General features: G+C 42.5%; 1 protein-coding gene across 3 annotated transcripts in view; it reads right to left on the bottom strand.

Moving 5' to 3' along the window:
* The window catches only part of LOC147026395 (uncharacterized), a 65690-nt gene that overhangs the window by 25997 nt on the left and 16671 nt on the right, over positions 1-23022 (bottom strand). For all 3 annotated transcript variants that reach the window (XM_085881811.1, XM_085881812.1, XM_085881810.1), the window contains 2 exons: positions 17798-17890; positions 11662-12564 (listed from right to left, as the gene is read on the bottom strand). In XM_085881811.1, the coding sequence (XP_085737937.1) occupies positions 11662-12564; positions 17798-17890 (996 nt within the window). The remainder of the gene's footprint in view (positions 1-11661; positions 12565-17797; positions 17891-23022) is intronic.

Genomic DNA, 23022 nt, shown 5'->3' with positions numbered 1-23022 from the left:
GCTTTGTGGCACTTTGTGGAATGGCCTCCCTGAAGCGACTCCAGAATACAGAGAGTGACTAGAAGCTCCATTTTTATCTGGAAGAATTAACAATTGCCCTGCATAGCCTGTTGCTGGATAAGTCCCCTGGAGTGGATGGCTTGTCTTGTGAATTTTACACCAAAGTATGGAATTTGATCGGATTTACCTTAGTGTAGCTCAGGAAGCATGTGATACAGGCCAAATGCCACTGTCTTGGAGGCGAGCAACCTTGGCTTTGATTCCTAAGGAGGGTGGCTTGAGAGACTAAGGAACTATTGGCCAGTGTCTCTTTTGTGCGTGGACTACAAAATCATGTCAAAAATGTTGTCAAATCATCTAGTGCTGGTGCTACCAAAGTTAGTTAGCCCTGTCCAGTCATACGCTATCCCTGGTAGAACATCTATCTGGCAACATATCCCTGGTCAGAGACTTCATACAGTATGCAAACAAGACTCAGACTCAAGTTGGATTCCTTTCCTTGGATGAAGAGAAAGCTTTTGACCAAATGAACGAGATTACCTCTTTGAGACCCTGCAAACTTTTGAGTTGGGGAGGAGATATGTAGGCATGATCCAGCCATTGTACATGTTGGCAGAATGCCTAGTTAAAGTCAATGGTCACTTGCTCACCCCCTTTCCATTTGAAAGAGGAACAAGACAAGGATGTCCTTTGTCAGGCCAACTTTATTCCCTGTGCATCGAACCTTTCCTTTGTTTGATGAGATGAAGGCTAACTGGTACGGTGGTACCAAACAACAGGCTCTCCCTCATACTTTCTGCATATGCAGACAACATCCTTGTTTTTGTCAGCAGTGCAAGGGATATGCAAGCCATTTATGATTATCAGCAGGTCTACTCAACAGCATCATCTGCTACAATCAATTGGAGAAAAAGTTCTGGGCTTCTGATTGGACCAATGCAGATCAAAGAGTTCCCAAAACTTTTTCAGGAATTGACATGGAGTTGCAATGAGCTAAAATACTTGGGGGTGCATCTGTCCACTTCAAGTGGGTGCTCACCACTTGTCAACTGGAGTGCTTTAGGGGACAAGAGAGAAGCAAAGTTGAGAGACTGGAGTGGGCTTCTAAAAGTCCTGTCACTGAGAGGGAAAACACTCCTAATTGAACAATTTATCATTCCAAAGTTGATGTTCAAGATCTCTTGAATAAGCATTCTGGAGGAGTTTCTGGTTGAAATGCAGAGGAAGTTGTTGGACTACTTTTGGAATGGTAAACACTAGGTTTCCTTGGGAATTCTTACCGTGCTCTTGGATGAAGGTGGACAGTCTTTTCCCTGCCTTCAAAGCCACTACCACACATCCAGGTTGAAGACGATTCAACGCTACCTGTACGTGAATCCTGCACTGCAATGGTGCTCACTGGCGTCCTACTTTTTCAGCAAAGTGTTCCATCTTGGATACGAAAGGCATATTTTTACCATGACTTCATACAACCTGTCAAGTTCGACATTGCCTCTCTTTAATCAAGAAATGCTAAGGGCTTGGCATGCTGCCAACATAAAAAGAAAGATCCTTCTCCAAGCAAAGACCTGTTTGAAGAACCTCTTTCTCAACCCTCTTCTGCAAGGCCCAACCCTGGCTTCATGCTCGTTAAGAAGGAAGCTCTTGATTGATAATATATCCACAGTGAGAGACCTTCTGAATGATAGGAAGAGAGGCCTTCTCTCATCAGAGGAACTCGAAACAAAAATGGGCCTACGGACAATTAGAATCCCCTCAAGGATACTCCAAGAGGTTAAAATGTCTTTTCCTCCTGGATTGCTTGGCATACTGTATCAAGAGAATCCCAATGAGGGTGACGGAACTTTGTAGATGTTCAGCAGCAACTCCATGGACTTTAAAATCTAACCACGACGTTGCGACTTCCCTCAGCCACCACCCGCGCACAAAATGGGTTGGCCCCCTGGCGCAGCTAAAATGTCCTTCCATGAGCTGTCAAGGAAGAAATTATACCTGCTGTCGATGCATTCGATCCACTACATGGCTCTTGCAACCCGACGGGATACTCCCTGGCGTGAGATTCTTCCACTTACTTTTCAAGTTGGAACAACGCCAAGAACAATGGTGGACTTAAGTTGGAGATTGCTGCATGGTGCCTTAAGCTCTGGAGCCATGATGCAGCATTTCACAAACGTTCCAGAGGAATGCTGCTTTTGTGGTGAAAGAGAAACGGTATTTCACATGTACCTTCAATGTCGACATCTTCAGGCAATTTTCTTGCTGATGAAAAACTTACTTTTGCACTTCTGGCTTCACTTCTCACCAACACTCTTCATCATCGGACGCCCGGTGAAGAAGCAGAGCAAGTCACGAGATCTCCTTGTCAACTTTATTTTAACTTGTGCAAAGATGGCAATATATAAAACCAGGAAGGCAAAAATTGAGAGGAATGTGGTGGAACACAGTGTTGTGAGCTTGAAAGGCTTCGTACGCTCAGGCATTGTCTCAGAATACAAGGCAGCAGAATATGGCAACACTGCTCAAAATTTTAAGGAAAGTTTGAGCACAAACGAAGCACTTTGTGGTATCTCTCCACAAGGCACTTTGTTCTTATTTGTATAAATGTGTTATTTTGGTAATTTTTTTTTTCCTTCCCCTCCCTTTCTATCTTGGTCGTGCTTTCTCTTAAAATGCTCCACCTTACCTCCTGCAGTCTTGACTGGGTACTCGCAGGCATAAGGAGAGCGAGCTACATTCAATAGAGTTGTGGCAATTCTAAGAAAAGCACTACCACCACCATTACTACTACTACTACTACGACTACAACCATTTTGTTGTTTAAGGGGTTAGTTGACTGATGGCTCATCTCCACTTCATTCTGTCAAAAGGACCCTCCTCCATTAACCCCAACACTTGCATGTCACTACTCATCATATCCTTCCAAAGCCTGGTGTTGGCTCAGTGGTTAGGGTGGTGGCTTGGGATCCTAGGGTCCTGAGTTAAAGCCCTGTCGGCCGCTGAATTAATACACCAGGGGTTGACTCAGCCTGTCATCCTTCCGAAGTCAGTGAAATGAGTACCAGTTCCAGTGTGTGTACTGGTAGAGGGGCACTGCATCAGTGACACAGTCATGCTTCAATAAATGATAGCTACCCCGGCTGCTAAGCTGCCATATGACCACACACACACACACACACACACACACACACACACACACACACACACACACACACACACACACACACACACACACACACACACACACACACACACACACACACACACACACACACACACACACACACACACACACACACACACACATCTTTCCAGATCTTTTTCGTTCTACTTCTTGATCTTTTCCCAGACTAAACTGGTGACTTTCTTGACAGACCCATCTTCTCTCATTCTCACCACATGCCCAAACCAACTTAGTCTTCTCTTTCTCAACTCTTCCTTGGTAATATTAGCTTTGAGCCTCTTTCTTATGTCCACACTACTTTGCTTATCCCTCATTGTTACCCCACACATCCATCTCATCATCCTGAGCTATGTCCTCTCTATTCTTCTCTCGTCTTCTACCCTCATTCCCAATGTCTCACTACCGTACATCAAAACTGGTCCAATACAGGCTAAATGTACTCTCCACTTATTCCACTCTACTCCAGTTCTCGCAGCTAGCTCTGCTCCATGACCTGCATCTAACATATCTCCCAAGTAACAAAAGCTCTTAACCTTTTCCAGCTGAATTTCAAATCCCATATCCACTCGCCCATGTTCTCTACATCTTTATTTCCACCTATGCCACTTTGTACATCTGAAACTGCCAGCCACTATACCTAAACTTCCCTGAACTCCACTGCATTTCCAAAGACACAAACTTTTGCAAGACACACACTGTCACAAGTTGCATAGCCATTTCCCACTCTCCTTCCTTCCTCCTTCTTTGCCACTAACCACCAGTTTTTCCTTATCTATATTCATCCTCATTCCTCATTCCATTGCTTCCTTCCAAATATGAAATATCTCCTTTGCTTCTAATTCTGTTTTTGCTGTCAAGACTAGGTCATCTGCATATAACAGTTTCCATGGGAATCTTTTGTCGGCTCTTCGAGAACAATTAATATGCCACGTAAAGGATACTATATAATAGAGATGTATGCCATTATATAATTCACCTGTCGAAAATCTTAGACTTGGACTTATTTTATTGATCATGTCGAAACAGGAAATTCATCTTCCCAGTCATTTTGAATAATAAATGTGCAATAAATAAATAAGCAATGTGTAATAAATCCCATGTGACAATTGAATACTTCTTAGATTAAAGCACTCAATCCACCTTTGATGAAATCCTTTACTTTGAACTTCATCATAGAAATTGAAGAAATCCTTCACAAAACAACTGTCATAATAAAATTACCTAAACTTCATCATAAAAACAACTTTACGTGTCCATATATTCAGTGAAAATACCAAATCTCTATAACAGTACCACATTCATTCAATGAATCGAGAAAATAAGTCATCGTAATGCCTCTTGTACAAAGGAAGAAGGAATCTCTAAATGTGCAGGTTTTAACCCGAGGAAGTCGAATTCTTCCTGATTTAATGAAAAACTATACAAGAATAGAGAGGGGTGATTTACATCATCAATAGTGGTCTGAAATTTCCTATCTATGGCAGTCTCACATAAAACTTCAAAATATTTAACATCCTTGCCAATCACCTTACTAGCTGTCCTCACTATTATATCTGATTTCCTTTTGTTATCTTAAAATAGTCCATTGTACCTTAAGATACTGCACTACAAAATGTTTTAATGGGATTGAATTAGAGCCCGATTGCATTTTCAAGTCTGCACGTATATGTATGTGTCAGTGACAGTTCTCATTATTGCAGCATTGCATGGGACACTAAAGCATGAGTCACATTTGCTCTACGGCTAGGATACAGCAGCTGTACACCCTCCCCCCTGAATTGACAGAAACGTGCGGCGGCCGCAGAGTTTCTGAGGTGGCCTCAGGGTGTCCCTATGCCGTATGGCTATCTTTTACAGGCCGTAGGGATCTCCGTGGAATTAAAGCGCGGAGTTATAACTTTTTTCATTTCTAGGTTGGCCGTAGCAATTCGACAAGCCGTAGCCATGACGTAGATGTGTTCCACGTCGACCGTACGTAGGGCGTACGGTGGGCTTGCGTTATTCGTGCGTTTTCCATAGGCTCTTATCAATGAAAAATGAATTTTGCCAACCCCCAAAAAATTATGGCGGCTGCACTATTTCCACGTTCGCCTTAGGGCCCCCCTGCGGTCGCCTTGCGGGCACCTTGAGGCTACCTTGCATCTGCCTTGAAAATTCTATGGCTGCCGCAGGGACGCCCTAAGGTCACCATGCAACATCAAATCAAAGACCGTACGGCACCCCCACGTTTTCGGTCTCCACAATTTCTGAATACCCCGTGCGGCTACCCAAAAAATATAAACATATGTGACTGCTGCATTGTCTGACTGTGGAAATACTGCGGCCGCCCTATAATTGCTAGTGGCCGTAGATTTTTTAGACCCTACGACCGCCGAGCCAAATGTGACTGAAGCACAAGGACATGAGGGAAACCACTCCATTGTTGGGCAACCAGATACATCCAACACATTTACACAAATGTTTTGGATCTCCTTGGTCTCTGGGAACTGGATATTCTGGATGAGAGGGGGTGCATGAATTGGGGCATGCACGCATATTCTAACTTTGCCAAGATGTGCATGCTGAGGGTTCAGCAATGATTCGGTCGTTCGGGTTTGAAAGGTGTATAAGACCGTCCGGCAGCTTGCTTGAGCAACCACACAGTCATATTTAGGGACTGTCTGCATTTCACAAGCAGTGGAAGGCCCAAGAAAATGTGGGCTAAAATAGCCAGCACCATCCCAAACTATTCCTGTTTTTAAGTGGAAACTGAATTTTGGATGTTGGAATGTTCTGAGTTCAACATCTTGATTTGTTTTCAATCCTCGTTCATCAAATATGAGGACAGCAGTCTGACCTGTAACTAGATAGATTAGTCATAGACATTGCCGTTCTCTCTGAGACAGGACTACTTGACAGTGGATCCACAAGATGACATCACTCCCCTTTTCTACTGGAATCGGATAAAATTAAGTGAAAAGAGGGAGCATGGAGTTGGCTTGGGAATTATAAATGATGTACTCTCAAGCAATGAATATCCCACTGCATTATTAAGCAGACTATCAGTGGTGAGATTGAACACAAGAAATGGTCCAACCACTGTTATTGCAGCATACTCTGCCTAGCTCACTTGAGGAGAAAGATTATTTCTATACACAACTCAACAAAATTATTTATAGAATAAACACAAATGACAGACTGTTTCTAGTGGGGGACATCATTCCCTCCGTGAGAGCTGACTATGATGCCTGGCAAAGCATACTTGGTCACCACAGTGTTGGAAAGATAAATGAAAATTGCCGGCATCTTCTGGAGGAGGAGAGAGGAGATTGGGACCATACTCTGTGCAGAGCGTTGGTGCTGCTTAAGCAGTCTCCTTGGCTATTGGGTACAATCCTGGACGGGTCGCCACTCCAACACAGTATACCAGCATGCTGGCACTCATTTTGCCGACCTTGGAAGGATGACAAGCCGAGTTAACCCCATCTGGTATTAATTCAACAGCTGAGCGGGATTTGAACTAAGGACCCTGGGATCCAAAGCCCACCACACTAACCATTAAGCCAACACCAGGCATAACCTTCCGGAGTTGTGCAGTTATTACTCTTTCTGCATAACAAACACTCTTTTAGTGGAAGAAAAACGAGGAGTGAAGTAACCTGGCAAAACCCACGTTCAAGAAGACACTGGAATTAACTCGACCATGTCGTCTCCAGCAAGAAGCACCTCTGTGATGTGCTACATACTACAAGTATGCACAATGCAAACTGTGACACAGACCATGCACTAGTAAGGTGCAAGACTGGTGTTGCACGATGCAAATTCCATCATAAGAGAGAAAAACCAGCCAGAAAGTTGAACACGGCAAACCTGAAAAAATAGCTGATCTTGCAACAAAATTCCAAGAAGTGTATCATGAGAAGCTGTGCAGGATGCCACAAAGTGAGGGTAACGTAAATCAACAGCAGTCAAACTTTCATGACAAACCAATGGCAGTTGCACACTGTTTTTGAGGATCAAATATAGAAATCAGCCTGAGTGGTTTACAGACAACCAAAATGATGCGAATTATTGAGGAGAAGCAAAATGCTCACATTGTCAATGTAACTAATCCATCTCAAGCTTCTTTATCAAGCCCACAGAAAGCAAATTGCAATGCTCAGGGAGAAATGAGAAATTGCATCCAAAAATATTGGTTGAAACTATGTGAGCGAATTCAACTCTACCGATTTTGGTGATCTCCACGGGTGAAGGATGTTCTTGGGCCTGTTCCATCGAAAACAGGTCCACTACTAGACAGGGATGGAAATCCTCTCACAGACCAAGCACAACGGCTGGACCGCTGGGCAGACCATTTTGGGACACTCCATATGCTTGAACCGGCTTTTGGTGCAATGACTCTTGATTCGCTTCCTGAGCTTTCTACACTACATGACCGAGATAAGGTGTTTTTACTTTTGTTGAGTTGACAGTTGCATTGCGACAACTGGAGTCAGGGAAAACACAATGAGCTGACGGAATTCTTCCTGAATTCCTTAAACAAGGAGTTAAAGATGGAGCAGTACAGTTATAGAGGGTGTTTCATAAAAAAACTCAACCCCATTAAAGTTACGTGTAATTTTAATTTTTTCTAGACAAATTTTTTTTCTATTGCAGGTTTGTATGAAGCATTTGGAGGAAAAACTGCAAACATCAGTTATATTGTTAATTTTGAAGATGGCACGGACAATTGAACAAAGGATCTTTATTGCGGAGTCTTGCTTTGCCACAAAGTCATTGAAACAGACTCAAAAACGATTCAGAAAGGAGTTCGACACCAGATTAGCCCAAGATAAGTCTTGCTATTTTTCGATGGATAAAGATGTTTAAGTCCAATGGGACAGTACAAAATCTTAATTGTTCAAAGTCTGGTCACCCAAGGATTGCAAGAGAAAACATTGGAGCAGTCCATGAAGTAGTTTTGAGGAGCCCCAGGAAATTGCTGCGTCGTTCGATCTCAAGAATTGAACTTATCTCGATGAAGTGCACAAAGAATTCTGAAGCAGGAACTTTAAAATGTACCCGTTTCACATACAAGTGAAGCAAAACGTAACAGACAATGATAAACTACTTCGTGTGATGACGTGTGAATGGTTTGAGGAAAAAATGTGCAGGGATCCAATTTTTCTGAGTAATGTATGTGGTTTTCTGACGAGGCCCAGTTTCCTTTAAGTGGTCATATTAATTCTGAAAACAAGGTGTTTTGGGGTTCTAGTTCTCCTGTTGAAGTTCTTGAAAGGCCGTTTCAAAGGCAGACATGCACAGCATGGGTTAATAAAAACAAACCTGGCATCTTTGGGCCTTTCTGGTTTCAAGATGAAGAAGGGAAATCGGTAACCATAACCACTGAACGGTCTGTGAAAGTTATCCAGAAGTTCTGGTTTGTATTAGCGAGGAAGCGCCACATCGAAAGGGCTGTGCAATGGTTTCAGAAAGATGGGGCCACACCTCACACTTCCAACAGATCGATACAGTGGCTACAACAGAAATTCAGTGATCAAATAGTCTCTAGAAGGACAGATGTTGATTGGGTGTCCCATTCTCCAGACCTCAACCCACCTGACTTCTATCTTTGGGATTACCTGAAGGATAGATTGCACCAAGGGAGACCTCAGATTATTGATGACCTCAAAAATGTAATTTCCGCCAACATCAAAGCTATTCCGGTTCAGGAATGCAGCCGAGTTATCGACAATTTAACCAGGACGATCCATTTGTGATGCTTCAGCAGGGCAGCCATTGAGAACATGTTTTGTGAACTGTCTGTTGAAATCGCTGGTTTCATTTTTGTGTGTTACAGTACTTTATTCTACACATCACAAAGATGCTTATGTATAAATTTCATGTTGCTTCAATGGAGAATTTTAAAAAGTATAAAAACGACAAAAACAACCTGTTGACAAATGGGTTAACCTGTTACCATACCTCAAGAACTGAAAGATGCAACAACAGTTGAGATCTTTACAAAAGCAAGGGTGACAGAATTATTTGTGATAATAACTGTTCAATTTCTCTTCTAAGCACTGCTGCTAAAGCCATGGCCAAAATAGAGCTGAAGCATCTACAGATCTTAGCAGACTGTGTATCCAGATATCCCGTTTGGGTTCAGATCTGGGAGGTCTACCAATGACATTGTATTCACCTTGGCCTTCACCATCCCATCTACCTGACCTTTGTTACTTATCTAAAGCATTTGATTCTGTGAGTCATATTGGACTGTACCTGTGCCTAGAGAGAGAAGGATGTCCTTCAATACTTCTGAACATAATCCAGGCCTTTCATAACGAGATGCAAGTAGCTGTATGAAATGAGGGTAGCCAGTCAAGACACTACCATTCTTATGATTATTTCGTATGCAGTCTGTGCTTGCTGGTTGCATCACTGCCGAGAGCATCAGGTGAAATTAGTACTAGCTTACTGGTAACAGGGGGAATTTCATTAGCAGCACTACTATGCCCTGATAAAATGATGCAGCCAAGCAGCCACATGTTGCATTTAAATAAATATACCCACTTGGTGTTATTTAACGACGTGACAGGGACTCAAACTCAAGACGATGATATCTTAAGCCAACAACCTTTACCGATAAGCCAACACCAGGCTTCACTTTACCATTAATAATGGTGTTAAACAAGGATGTGTGTTTGCATCCACCCTTTTTGGCATTTTCTTTTCTCGACTTCTAAAGTGTGCCTCGTCAAGCACATCCAGTATTGCTTTATACACAAGGAATGATGGAAAACTAGTAAATCTGGCAACACTACATGCCAAGTGAAAGGTACAGAAAGCTTATATTCATGAGCTTCTGTCCACACACTGAGCAAGACCTTCAAATCATGTGCAATGACTTTTCAGCTGCTTGCAAAGAGTTTGCTGGAGCCATTATTTTGAAGAAAATTCGAGTAATGGAAAAAGGTGTGGAGCAATCCCCTCACGTCAGTATAGATGATGCCCAGCTCAAAGTACTGGATACCTTCTGTTACCTCGGCTCAATAGGACTGAGAATACCCACCGAGATGTAGAAATTAGCACTCGCGTTGGTTAAGATTCCGCTCCTTCTGGGAGACTGAAAAAACGTGTCTGGGACAACAAGAGACCGATGATCATGACCAAGATGAAGGTGTACAAAGCCTGCGTCCTTAACATGCTATTGTACAGCAGTATCACAATCAGATGAACTCGGACAACTATTCGTAGGCATGAGCAACGTATTAACACTTTCCACCTTTGCTATCGTCACCCTATCCCTGGAGTGAAGTGGTACGACAAAATTCCAAATGTCACTATCCTGGAGAAATGACAAATGTAACCCCAAATCACTATCATGAAGTAAAGGCGTCTACGAACGGGTTGGTCGTACTCATTGTATGAATGAGGGACGCATCCCAAAGGACGTCCTTATGGTGAGCTCCAAAATGCACCAAGACTGATCGGGTGTCTAAAGCGCTGCTACAAGGATGTCCTGCAAAGAGACTTGAATAACATCAATATCGAGAAAGACAACTTGGAAGCATTTGCAAAGAACTGCAGTTCCTGGAGGCAGGTTCTTCACCACAAGGAGTAAAAAAAAAAAAATGCAAACACATACATGATGGTTGAATGGAAATAGAGAAATACATGATGGATGAAATGAGGATGGCCAAAAGGAGAAATATTGGTCGAACAAGGTGATCGATTAATATGCAACCATGAAATCTCCTCAAGGATTGGACTGATCAGTCATTCAAATAAACTAGCAGGGACCTGCAGAACATCTCCTTAATGTAAAAAGTGACTTCAAGTCCTCAACTCCTCCCCCCCCACCTCACACACTCCAAGTCCTCAAACTCACCCTCCCCCACCCAAACCTAAGGCAGCAATCCCCTTCCAACTCCAAGCCGTCAAGCCCCCTCCCCACCTACCACAACTCTTCAAATCCCTCCCCCCCAATCAGAAAATGCTCAAACCTAAGGTGCTGATGACATCATCTTACATGGTTGAATACTGCCAAAATTCTGCTTACCATGACCAAGCTGTTATTTATTTTTATTTTATTGATAAAAATAAATAAATTTCCCCAAGGATCCTTATTCTTTGAAAATAAATAAATAAAAAACACGACTGGGTGCTAAACCTGTCTTGTTCATGTCATGTTGCTGAAACAATGCACTTTCATTGATACACTCCCGAAATGCCCATCAACTTGTGTTGAAATAAATTGCATCATATTGCTGAGTCACATTCACAATTGGTACTGCATATCTCAGGGAGTAGGAGGGGCAGTGGAATGAGGATATGATCACATACATAATATAGGTTGTGCAAAATTTGGAAGAGGGTCAAACTTGGCAGAAAAAAACAGTTGATTTTTTTTTTTGCAGAAATATGATACATGTACAGCCCCTTACAGTATCTGTTCACGATAGAGGACAACTGGTGTGCACTTTCAACTGTAAATGTGTGATACCAATTGTATTGCATACCTCGAGCAACTGTGAGTCTTTCGGTGATGCCTTTGTGATTTTTATCCAGGTGTTCCAACTCCACATTCACGATGGACAAGTTGCCACTGATCATCATCTGTACAGAGCTCAGATCATCCTGATTGACCTGCAACGCGTCAAATTTATTCTGCAAGTCCTGCAGAGATTCTTGCAAACTGCGCACTTGCTCGTGAACTTCGTGGTGCAATTTCATGTATTTCCTCTGCCTTTCGTTCGCCATATTTGCAGCACTTAAGAGGTGCTCCTTCATAAAATCGATACTTTTGTCCAACTTTGTTGCAAAAATTTCCTGCGTATTAACTCGTTCTTCAATAATCGTCAGGTTGGTTTCTAGCCTCCTTTGCTCAACTTCCAGGTCGTCTGTGCTGTTACTGATAAAGTCAAATGCTTCGGAGGTTGCTGAAAGTTTTTCCATATCCATACTGGTATTCTGCAACGCCTCAAAATTCTGTCGGGCCTTGGCAGTATTTTTGTTTACTCGATCCTGGAGAGAGGACATACGAAATAATTGATCATGCAAGGAAAGGTAAGACTGTGATTTAAATTTGTACAGGTCATCAACTTGGGCTTGAAGATGCGTCAGGTTCACAGGGGCCCTGTCACCTCTGCTTGCTTCCATGGATTTAAAGCCAAAAAGATATTCGAGCTGTTTAATCCTGGCTTCCAGACCATCTACACGCGAGTCCACCGGTGCGTGTCCATCCAATATGGCCTGTTCATGCAATTCCTTTTGTTTCTTCATCGCCAATTCTAGGGAATTGTGACTGTCTTTCAGGTTTTGCATTTTATAGTTTAATATTGCCACTGCTTCCATCATATTGTGAGAATCAACCTTTTCATGAAACACTTGTAAGGTCAGCTGGCTCAAGTTTGATGTCTTATCTGGACACAAAAATGCAAGAGGGGAAAAGAAAAACCACCACAATGAGCACAGATTCAAAAAATATACACCTTGCAACATTTTGTTTCCTAATAAATCAACCTTGTGAAAAAAATTCAGAATTCAATTGCATTCAGGATTTACTTTTTCCATCCAAGGAAGCGGTAAGAGATGTTTGAAATGTTCTGAGCCCCACCGTGGAAACAGAAATAATTTAAGCAATAAACTTCCTCTCCCTACATGAGATTATAGTTGGGCTTTGTTTCAAAAACCCCTCGTAAAGTGAAAGATTTGACCAAACTTGGTAGTTATGATCACCACATGGCATGAAGGTGTGAGAGGTTTTTGGCCCTGCCCCCTGTGGCAGGGTCAAAAGGTCAAATGCCAAAATACAATTATGAGCACATTTGAAAATTTTTTGGAATGAAACTTTGGATGTAGAATCAACACCGGGGGACGCATGAAATATGGAATTATTTTTGGGCTTTGACCCCCGGTTCATGAACTTATGGCCACAGGGATCAAAACAGAATATATTTTTAACTCAAAATTTGATATTGGGTCATTCCGAGTGGAACTTTTTGCAATCTTTTAACTTTGTTTTTGATGGGAAGCATGGGGATTTGCGATGGCACACCATTGACTTCGCTCCAGTTTTACCTAGTTTGGGTACAATACCAACACCAGGTCAGGGATGAGAGCATGCGCCGAAGCAGCGAGTCACTGTATCCACTTTCGACTGGTACTTGAGGGGCCTCCGTTTGGCCATCCCCCAGGCAGATGCCTGGCCCATCCCCATCTGAGATGCTGATCAACCTGCTGCAACCGCGAGGCACACGGTCAGACTATTGGCCTCCTCCACTCATGAGGCTCCCTTACTGAGAGAATCTGGTGAGCAGTATCAGCATCAGGAAAATGTCCAAACAGCCACAGCTGATGCTCACAAACTATGCAGGAAACAAATCTCATTTGAGTCTCAGCAACCGCTCATTGGACACAAAGTCTGACCAGTGATAGCCAAGGATTCGCCGAAGAGACTTGGTACCAAAGGAATTAAGTCACCATCTCAGATCCCTGGTCACAGTCCAAGTTTCACACAGATAGAGCAAGACTGGAAGCACCAAGGACCTGAAGACTCAGACTTTCATCCTCCCGCACAGGTACCGGCAGTGCCACACCCCATGATCTAGTGAATTCATGACTCCCCAGGCCTGACCGAGACATCTGTTGACCTCTGGTTCACAGCCAGCAGAGACATGAATATCAATGCCAAGCTAAGTGAATCTCTCCGTGACCTCAATATCCTCGTTACAAACAGATAGAGACAAGATAGCAGCATCTAAGATGTCATTGAAAGCCTGGATCTTAGTTTAGACCCAGGAAACCCGTAATCCCAGCGGCTCTGACTCCTCATTCAGCACTATAAGAGCCCCCCAAGAGGATATCTCCGCAAAGATGACTGCATCATCTGTGAAATCAAAGTAAGAGATCTTGATATTCCCAAATGATGATGTGCCACAGCTTGATATCTCTGGCATCCTCCTCAGAATCCAGTCCAAACAATTGCTGAAAAGTGTGGGGGCCAGAACACATCCCTGATGAACTCCAGTAAAACTGGAAATAAGTCAGAGATGGTATCACCACATCTCACAGCACTCTCAGTACCAGAGTAGAGTTCATACATCATCAGATTTGGTAACACCCCATGAAGACCAAGAATCCTCTAGAGTCAAGAGGGCATCCCGATTCACTGAATCAAACGCTTTACAGAGATCACCATATGCTGCAAGCAGCCCCTGCCAAAACTCTCATCTGCATTCAGTGAGGACCTGAAGAGCAAAGATACGGTCAATCGTTGACCTCTTTGGTGAAAAGCCTGAGACTGATCTGGATGCTGGTGCTCAGGCAGATGGTGGCAAACCCTATCAAGAATTATCCGAGCAAAGACCTTGCCTGGCACCGAGAGCAGCATCACCCCTCAGTAGTTGTTGCAGTCCTGGAGATCACCCTTTCCTTTCCAGAGACAAGGCCCCTCCTCCAGTCAGGGCTTATTCTAAGGAAAATTTACAACTGCACAAACTCTGATGCGAGGCAGGGGCGGGAAAAAATGGAGGCTGCGAAGACTTCCCAGGAAGTAAAGCTTGACAAGGACCTCCAGTATGTGACCCCGGCGAGCCACCTCGAGTTGCTCAAGTGCATTGTAGAGTCAGATGGACAATCACTATCCAAAAAGATTCACAATTCCATTGCCATTTCACTCAGGTGTGACGGCTCCATGGACAGAACCCAGGTAGACAAGATTTATGTGTTGGCTCAGCTGATAACCGTGAGTGGGGATGAAGATACCATTTTCCTTGGTGCTCATGAAACTGAGACTAGGGGAGCTCATGGTGTGTTCAATGCGGTGGAACAGGCTTGCAATAACACTGTTGGCAAAGAAGCAACCCAAAATATCTTCTCCAATATGTCTTCCATAGTGACAGATGGAGCAAGTGTGAACACTGGTGACAAGAATGGGATTTGGGCAGCATTTGACAGAAATGAGTCAGAGGTTCCAAAGATGAAGATTTGGTGTGCAGTTCATAGGTCCCAACTTGCATGGAAATCAATCACTGGAAAATACGGCATAAATGAAATCAGTCATCTGATCCAAACACTCAATGGGATATCATCATTCTTCCACACCTCAGGGGTGAGAACAAGAGGGTTGAATGCCCTTGCAGTCAAACAAGGACTGAAGTGCTGTGCCTTGCCAAGGGTGTTTGAAATACGCTGGACAGAGTTCACATTATCTCTTGTCAATACAATCTTGACTTCATGGCATGTTCTGGTTCTATACTTCCGGGAATCGGAAGACAAAGCAGCTAATGGTTTCCTGACGCTATTGGCCAACAAATCTGTGCTTGAGCTAATGGCATTTGTTGCCAATGTACTAGCTGTGTTTTCACGATTCCAGAAGAAGATTCAGTCGGACAGTGTGACCCTGCTTAACTTGGATATTGAAACATCTCTTGTGACATCAAACTTGGCGAAACTCAAGGAAACTCCACTGCTGGGTGGCTGGGTTGCCACCTTGCAGACATCATCGACTGTAAATACGTTTGATAATCCTCACTGTTTAAGATATATTTTGTAATGTGAAATGTGGTAGTCTATGTCATATTTTATGATTTATGTAATATGTATGATTGCATTATATTGTAAGGTTAATAAAAAAATAAGTTTTGGTCAGCTATCAGACTATCAGTGATGTCTATTGTGGTTCCTTCCTAGTTTATGACACCCTAGCCATGCAAATTCAAACAAAGAACAAATTGACAACTGCACAAATCTGGATTTACAACTGCACATTTTGAATTTACAACTGCACAAAAGGGGTACAACTGCACGTTAGAATAAACCCTGTCTCCAGTCAGTTGGGACGATGCCTGTGTTCCAGGCAGAGCACAGAACTGCATGCAATGACACAAGTACAGCATTTCCACCAGCCTTGAGAACTTCAGCATGGGTGCCACAGATCCCTGGAGCTTTACCCCATTTCAACCGGTTCACCACAGCCTGTATTTCCACAAACGAAGGTGGACCACAGTTGATTGGAGGGTCAGCAATAGGGATTGTAACACTGCTGACATCCAATTCAACAGCTGGTGGATCAGCCTGGTCCAGCCGCTCAAAGTAACCCAGCCAGCGGGCCTTTACTTCGGATTCCTCTGTCAAGAGCCCACCACCCTCTGCTTCAACTGCACGACACCAAGGGACAGGCTTGGATGAATGCAATGCACGAATTCCTCTGTTAGTAGGTCGAGAATCACTAGACCACAGGTGATGCTCAACCCCCTAAAAGATTCCTCGCACATAGGCCTCCTTGTCCACCCTTAGGCCACATACAGTTTTATTCCTCATCTCCCTAAACAGCACAGTTCTGCCTTTCAGCTTGGCCCTGCGACTCTGGTCAATGGTATCCAGTGTCCCTTGAGAGACAAAATTCTTCTTTGCCCAACGGTGAGTTCCTAGACATCCACCGGCAACATCAAGGACAGTGGTCTTGAAGGCACTCTACAACTCTTCAGGATTTCCTAAAGCACCCAGTCCCCCCCCCCCAATCTCCACTCAACCTGTTCGCAAACTCCTCAGCTACTCTCTCATCCTTGAGCTTGCCAATATCCAGCCTAGGCTGAGATGGTACCATTCTCAGATGATAACAGAGACAGGTGATCATCCTCTTTTTGGGATCGGACATTCCAGGCACCCACCCCAAGGGACCGCCTCAAGTTTACCCAAGCAGACCACCGTCTGGTGAACGAGACCCAGCACCACCCCGACACAAACACTGACCCGGGAAGGTTACCCCATGGTTTTCCTCCTTTCATCAAAGAGTGGGGGTCCCGAAGGCTTTACCTCAATCCCGTCATCCGGTGAGCTGCTCTGCATAGGGCAGCTGCACATGAGGTACTCCCATGGAGTGGGTTTTCAGATTTATTTTTGCTTTTCGTATGTTTTGCGGAATGAAGGGTTTTACGGTGGCCGGAGTGCAAATTCTGCCATCAACTTCCTTATTAAAAGTAAGCCGTCTGCAGATACAGTTGGGCACTACATGTGGATGGTCGTTATCTCACAAGGAGCTCTTCTGCCCTTTGAGCTCCTAACTCCAGTCCACTAATTATTAAGCTGATAGTGCAATAGCATGGAAAGGGAAGTTGTGGGAGAGGAGGGACTGTGGTATGGAAGTTGGAGGGTATGCACACTATGATAAATGCTGCAGACTATCATTAAAACGAATTGTCTTCAAGGGGAATTATGAAAGCACAACGGCAAAAACAAACATTTTAAAGGAAATCTTTACCCTATTTTAAAATTGCAATAATCTCATTATCATTGTCAATAATTAATTCTAACACGCCTGCTGTATGAAATGTTTGAATAAACCATGGGAAGTGAAGTGGAGTTTTGTTTATTTACAATTTCATTTCAAGTCAACACGATGCATCAACATGAGAAAGCGAAGGAAATGGACAATGTTTGTGAGAAAATTGTGAATGGGAAATGATAGACAAGATAATCATGTTTTCCCTCTGAAAAGTTTGGAGGGAATTGAGATGATAATGGATGGAATGAGTGTTTACGACTTTTTCTTTCGGTTTACACACAAGCACAGTTGGAATTGTTCTTGTGAGATGCGTCAGGCGATGGATATCAACATGCCTAAGAAGTGAATGAAAGAACTGTTTTACAAACCAAATTCCTTCTTGCTCCTTTCCATCTTGCCAGTGTCTAGGCCAGACTGAATGCTTTGCACATCATGTGACACTCCATTTACTTTCTGCAGGACTGAAAAACAACCAAACAGGAAACGAAGCATTGCTTTGCTGCCCACAGACCAGGAGGTAATGCCAATGAACACGATGGTGGTTGAGCAAGTAAAACGGTTTTAAATGTTCAGCAACCACATTCACACATTACTTTTCTTTAAAGATATTGAGGTTTGTGGAACAGCTCAGAAACAAACCCTAACAAAGGATAGAGGGGTTTACATATTAACTATCGGGTAATCGAGGCCAGATGGAGAAGGGTTTGCTGGATCATTGGTGGGAGGTCAACACGAGGACGCAGACCACATATTAACAAACTGCAAACAAGAATAGGGTAACACCATGTTAAATTTTATAACAGTCATTTCATCTATCTTGCATTTAAAATAAAAAGCCGAATTGAGGATGTTACACGATTCCATTTTCTGTTGGACTGTGATAGGATGACACGTTGTAAACCCTGCCAATGTCAAGAGGGAGAAAACTTGTTTGTTCTATTAACATTTGACAATTTCAACCTTTGAACTGAACCATCATTGTGCTTTGATTTTTCGTTTTTTTCTACTTCGAATGTGAGGACACTGGTATATTGAACAAACATCACAAGATACCATTACCATGAAGACATACACTGTGTTCTTTGTTTTAATTTTCACAATGTTGACAGGTCAGAGATAAACTCGATTCCTGTTATTTCCACCCTGGTAAACCTCCAACGATATTGTGACTGTCACGGTAAATGAGATTCAATTTTTTGTTTTTGTTTTGCAGCAACTTGAACAATGTAATTCTCACAGCAGCAATCGTTTAAACTTTACAAACAAAGAAAGTGTTACAGTGCTTCTCGTACTCTTAACAGAACGCCGGTGCTGCTGGTTACGCAAAGGAGGTTATGCTGAGCGGTTTGTTCTTCCCTTCCAAGCAGTCACTCGGGGCAGGTTGGATGTGTTTATGGTCCGGCTTAACGTCCTTCTGATGGACGATGCACACATTGATGCATCGTCCTCCATGCAAAAAAAAAAGATTTCAACTGATGTGGCTGTGTCAAGATTCGAACCCAAACCAGTGTGCATACCTTTAGGCTATCCTGTAGGCCCTCTCTCGGATCACCAGTCCATAGCATAATACGTCAACAAACTAAATCCGAAACTCATCCATCCAGACTTGAATTGCAGAGTTAAATTTGAAAGTATGTCAAAATGCAAAGCACGTCCACGTCCGCTTTGTACTTGAACTAAACTTGATGAAAGCAACAGCTAAAGTAACCTTTTATTAGTTAATTTGACATTTTTTAAACTACAGGTTTGTTGAAAATTTAATGACAAAAACTCAAATGGTAAAAGAGTTATGTTCTGCTAGCAAGTGCTTTGCTGTTGCTTGCTGTCTCAATCGCTTTGCAAGCCGCTCGCTTCGCCGCTCGGCTAGAGGAGCAAGCGTTTAGGAGAGGTGTTTCATTGAGCGAGCAAAGGCTGCCATACTCCGATTCAAAAAGATGCTGCAACCAATGAAATGTTCCGAAGCATAACCATGTGGTGTATGTTATGTACAGTCATAATATTATTGAAATGTGAATTTCATAATTTTTATTGTCACTTCAACTTTTCATCCAAATTCATTAATGTCTACAAGTATGAAAAACCCTCCCTCCCCAAGATGCACAGTGGAAAGTACAAAGATAACCTTGGCGGGGGTTATCCCACTTCTGACTCATCATTTCTTGCTGTTTGTTTTCCTCTTCCTCATACTCTCTGTTGCTGCTGATAACACAATACATTCTTTTGGGGAAGTCGTCATAAGAGGCTTGAGTAAACGGCCCGGTCAGCATTTGCTCAAGCTCCACAATATGCATTGTTCACATGGAGACCGCCATGTTGTAAGCGGTGCCGAGCACTCTGTTCCGTTGCGGTGCTACCTTTAGCACTTTGAATCAAGCGAACCGCCCGCTAACAGAACACGCCCCTGGACAGACACACTGAAAGTTCAAATGATAAATAAATAGACACGGAAGCGATTTTTAAAAACCCCGCTGTCTCGCATTGCACAATCAGGTTTCTTCTGTATTTTTCACATGATTGTGTGCTCTTTTGAGTCAAGTCAGGAAACCCCTTGTCATGATGCCAACTCAGTTTCCTCCATTCATATCTATCCTCTGCTAACCCAGTGGCAGACCAGCAACTTTGATGATCACCCTTTATTTTTCCTTCTCCACTTATCCTCCCTGTACTACAATTACCTCAAAAGCTTGATCACCATTCCTTTTCTCTCATGTCACCCGAACTTTGGCACCGATTTAGTGGCATACACATTCTATTACAAAATAATGATTCCCACAACAATCACGCGCTGTTAACGTGACACGACAAGGAAATATCCCTCCTTACAGTCATTCCTACCCTCCCACACTCATCATTTCCTTTTCTTGAACATACTATGCGTAAGTGGCCGTTGTGGCAGACTCCATGGTAGGCCAATCAAAATGGCTTTCGAATTAAAGCAAGAGACTCTTCTGAGATTTTACTGCGGGTTCAGATAAATTCTTAAGTGTCGGGACAGCATTAAAGGAGGAGATTGGGACCATACTCTGTGCAGAGCATTGGTGCTGCTTAAGAAGTCTCCTTGGCTATTGGGCACAATCTTTGACGAGTATCCCAGCACGTTGGTTCCCATTTTCCCGAACTCGGAAGGATGACAGGCCGAGTTAACTCCACCTGGTATTAAATTCAATAGCAGAGCGGGATTTCAACTCATGACACTCACATCCAAAGCCCGCCACCATAACCATTAGGCCAACACCAGGTTACAGCATTGAAGCTGTAGCTAAATGTGTGTAGTTAAATGTGTGAGTAGTTATGTGTGTGTAGTTAAATGTGTGAGTAGTTATGTGTGTGTAGTTAAATGTGTGAGTAGTTATGTGTGTGTAGTTAAATGTGTGAGTAGTTATGTGTGTGTAGTTGAATGTGTGAGCAGCTAAATGTGTGTAACTAAATGTGTGTATTTAAATGTGTGTGTTGAGCTAAATGTGTGTGTAATTAAATGTGTGTGTAGTTAAATGTGTGAGTAGCTAAATGTGTGTGTAGTTGAATGTGTGAGTAGCTAAATGTGTGTAACTAAATGTGTGTAGTTAAATGTGTGTGTTGAGCTAAATGTGTGAGTAGCTAAATGTGTGTGTAGTTAAATGTGTGAGTAGCTAAATGTGTGTAACAATCTTTGTAGTTAAGTGTGTGAGTCATTAAATGTGTGTGTAATTAAATGTGTGTGTAGGTAAATATGTGTGTTGAGCTCAATGTGTGTGTGTAGTTAAATGTGTGAGTAGCTAAATGTGTGTAACAGTGTGTGTAATTAAATGTGTGTAGTTAAATGTGTGTTGAGCTAAATGTGTGTGAAGTTAAATGTGTGAGTAGCTAAATGTGTGTAACGGTGTGTGTAATTAAATGTGCGTGTAGTTAAATGTGTGTGAAGCTAAATGTGGGTGTAGTTAAATGTGTTAGTAGTTAAAAATGTGTGTAGCTAAATGTGTGTGTAACTAAATATGTGTGTAGCTAAATATCTTTTCTTCTTCTTTCGGCTGCTCCCGTTAGGGGTCGCCACAGCGGATCATCCGTATGATCCACATAGTGATTTGGCACATGTTTTACGCCGGATGCCCTTCCTGACGCAACCCTGGTCGCCTCTTACGACACATGGATGTGGTACACCTATTTTAACCGGGGTATACACCGGCCCAGTACACTGGTACTCATTTCGCCGACCTCTGAAGGATGACAGGCTGAGTCAACCTCCTGGTGTATTAATTCAGTGGCCCAACGGGGCTTGAACTCAGGACCTTTTGGATCCCAAGCCGCTGCCCTAACCACTACGCCAATACCAGGTTTTGTGTGTAGCTAAATGTATGTGTAGTTAAATGTGTGCGTAGCAAAATGTGTGAGTAGCTAAATGTGTGTAACTAAATGTGTGAGTTGTTAAATGTGTGAGTAGCTAAATGTGTGTAGTTAAATGTGTGAGTAGCTAAATGTGTGTAACTAAATGTGTGAGTTGTTAAATGTGTGAGTAGCTAAATGTGTGTAGTTAAATGTGTGAGTAGCTAAATGTGTGTCACTAAATGTGTGAGTTGTTAAATGTGTGAGTAGCTAAATGTGTGTAGTTAAATGTGTGTAACTAAATGTGTGAGTAGCTAAATGTGTGTAACTAAATGTGTGAGTAGCTAAATGTGCGTAGCAAAATGTGTGAGTAGCTAAATGTGTGTAACTAAATGTGTGAGTTGTTAAATGTGTGAGTAGCTAAATGTGTGTAGTTAAATGTGTGTAACTAAATGTGTGAGTAGCTAAATGTGTGTAACTAAATGTGTTTGTAGTTAAATGTGTGTTGAGCTAAATGTGTGTGTAGTTAAATGTGTGAGTAGCTAAATGTGTGTAGTTAAATGTGTGTAACTAAATGTGTGAGTAGCTAAATGTGTGTAACTAAATGTATGTGTAGTTAAATGTGTGCGTAGCAAAATGTGTGAGTAGCTAAATGTGTGTAACTAAATGTGTGAGTTGTTAAATGTGTGAGTAGCCAAATGTGTGCAGTTAAATGTGTGTAACTAAATGTGTGAGTAGCTAAATGTGTGTAACTAAATGTGTGAGTCGTTAAATGTGTGTAACTAAATGTGTTTGTAGTTAAATGTGTGTTGAGCTAAATGTGTGTGTAGTTAAATGTGTGAGTAGCTTAATGTGTAGTTCAATGTGTGAGTAGTTCAATGTGTGAGTAGTTCAATGTGTGAGTAGTTCAATGTGTGTGTAGTTAAATGTGTGTTGAGCTAAATGTGTGTGTAGTTAAATGTGTGAGTAGGTAAATGTGTGAAACAATGTGTGTAGTTATGTGTGTAGCTAAATGTGCGTGTAGTTAAATGTGTGTGTAGTTAAATGTGTGTAGCTAAATGTGTGTGTCGTTAAATGTGTCTCGCTAAATGTGTGTGTAACTAAATGTGTGTAGCTATATATGTGTGTGTAGCTTAGTGTGTGTAGCTAAGTGTGTGTAGCTAAATGTGTGTGTAGTTAAATGTGTGTGTAGTTAAATGTGAGTAGTTAAATGTGAGTAGTTCAATGTGTGTGTCGTTAAATGTGTGTAGCTAAATGTGTGTGTAGTTAATTGTGTGAGTTGTTAAATGTGTGT

Source organism: Eptatretus burgeri, chromosome 5 (genome assembly GCF_056783735.1).
Source record: "Eptatretus burgeri isolate ZD-2024b chromosome 5, Ebu_testis_v1, whole genome shotgun sequence".
In the NCBI taxonomy this organism is placed as follows: Eukaryota; Metazoa; Chordata; class Myxini; order Myxiniformes; family Myxinidae; genus Eptatretus; species Eptatretus burgeri.
The sequence above is the reverse complement of the archived record's forward strand: the minus strand, read 5'-3'. Positions and strand labels throughout refer to the sequence as shown.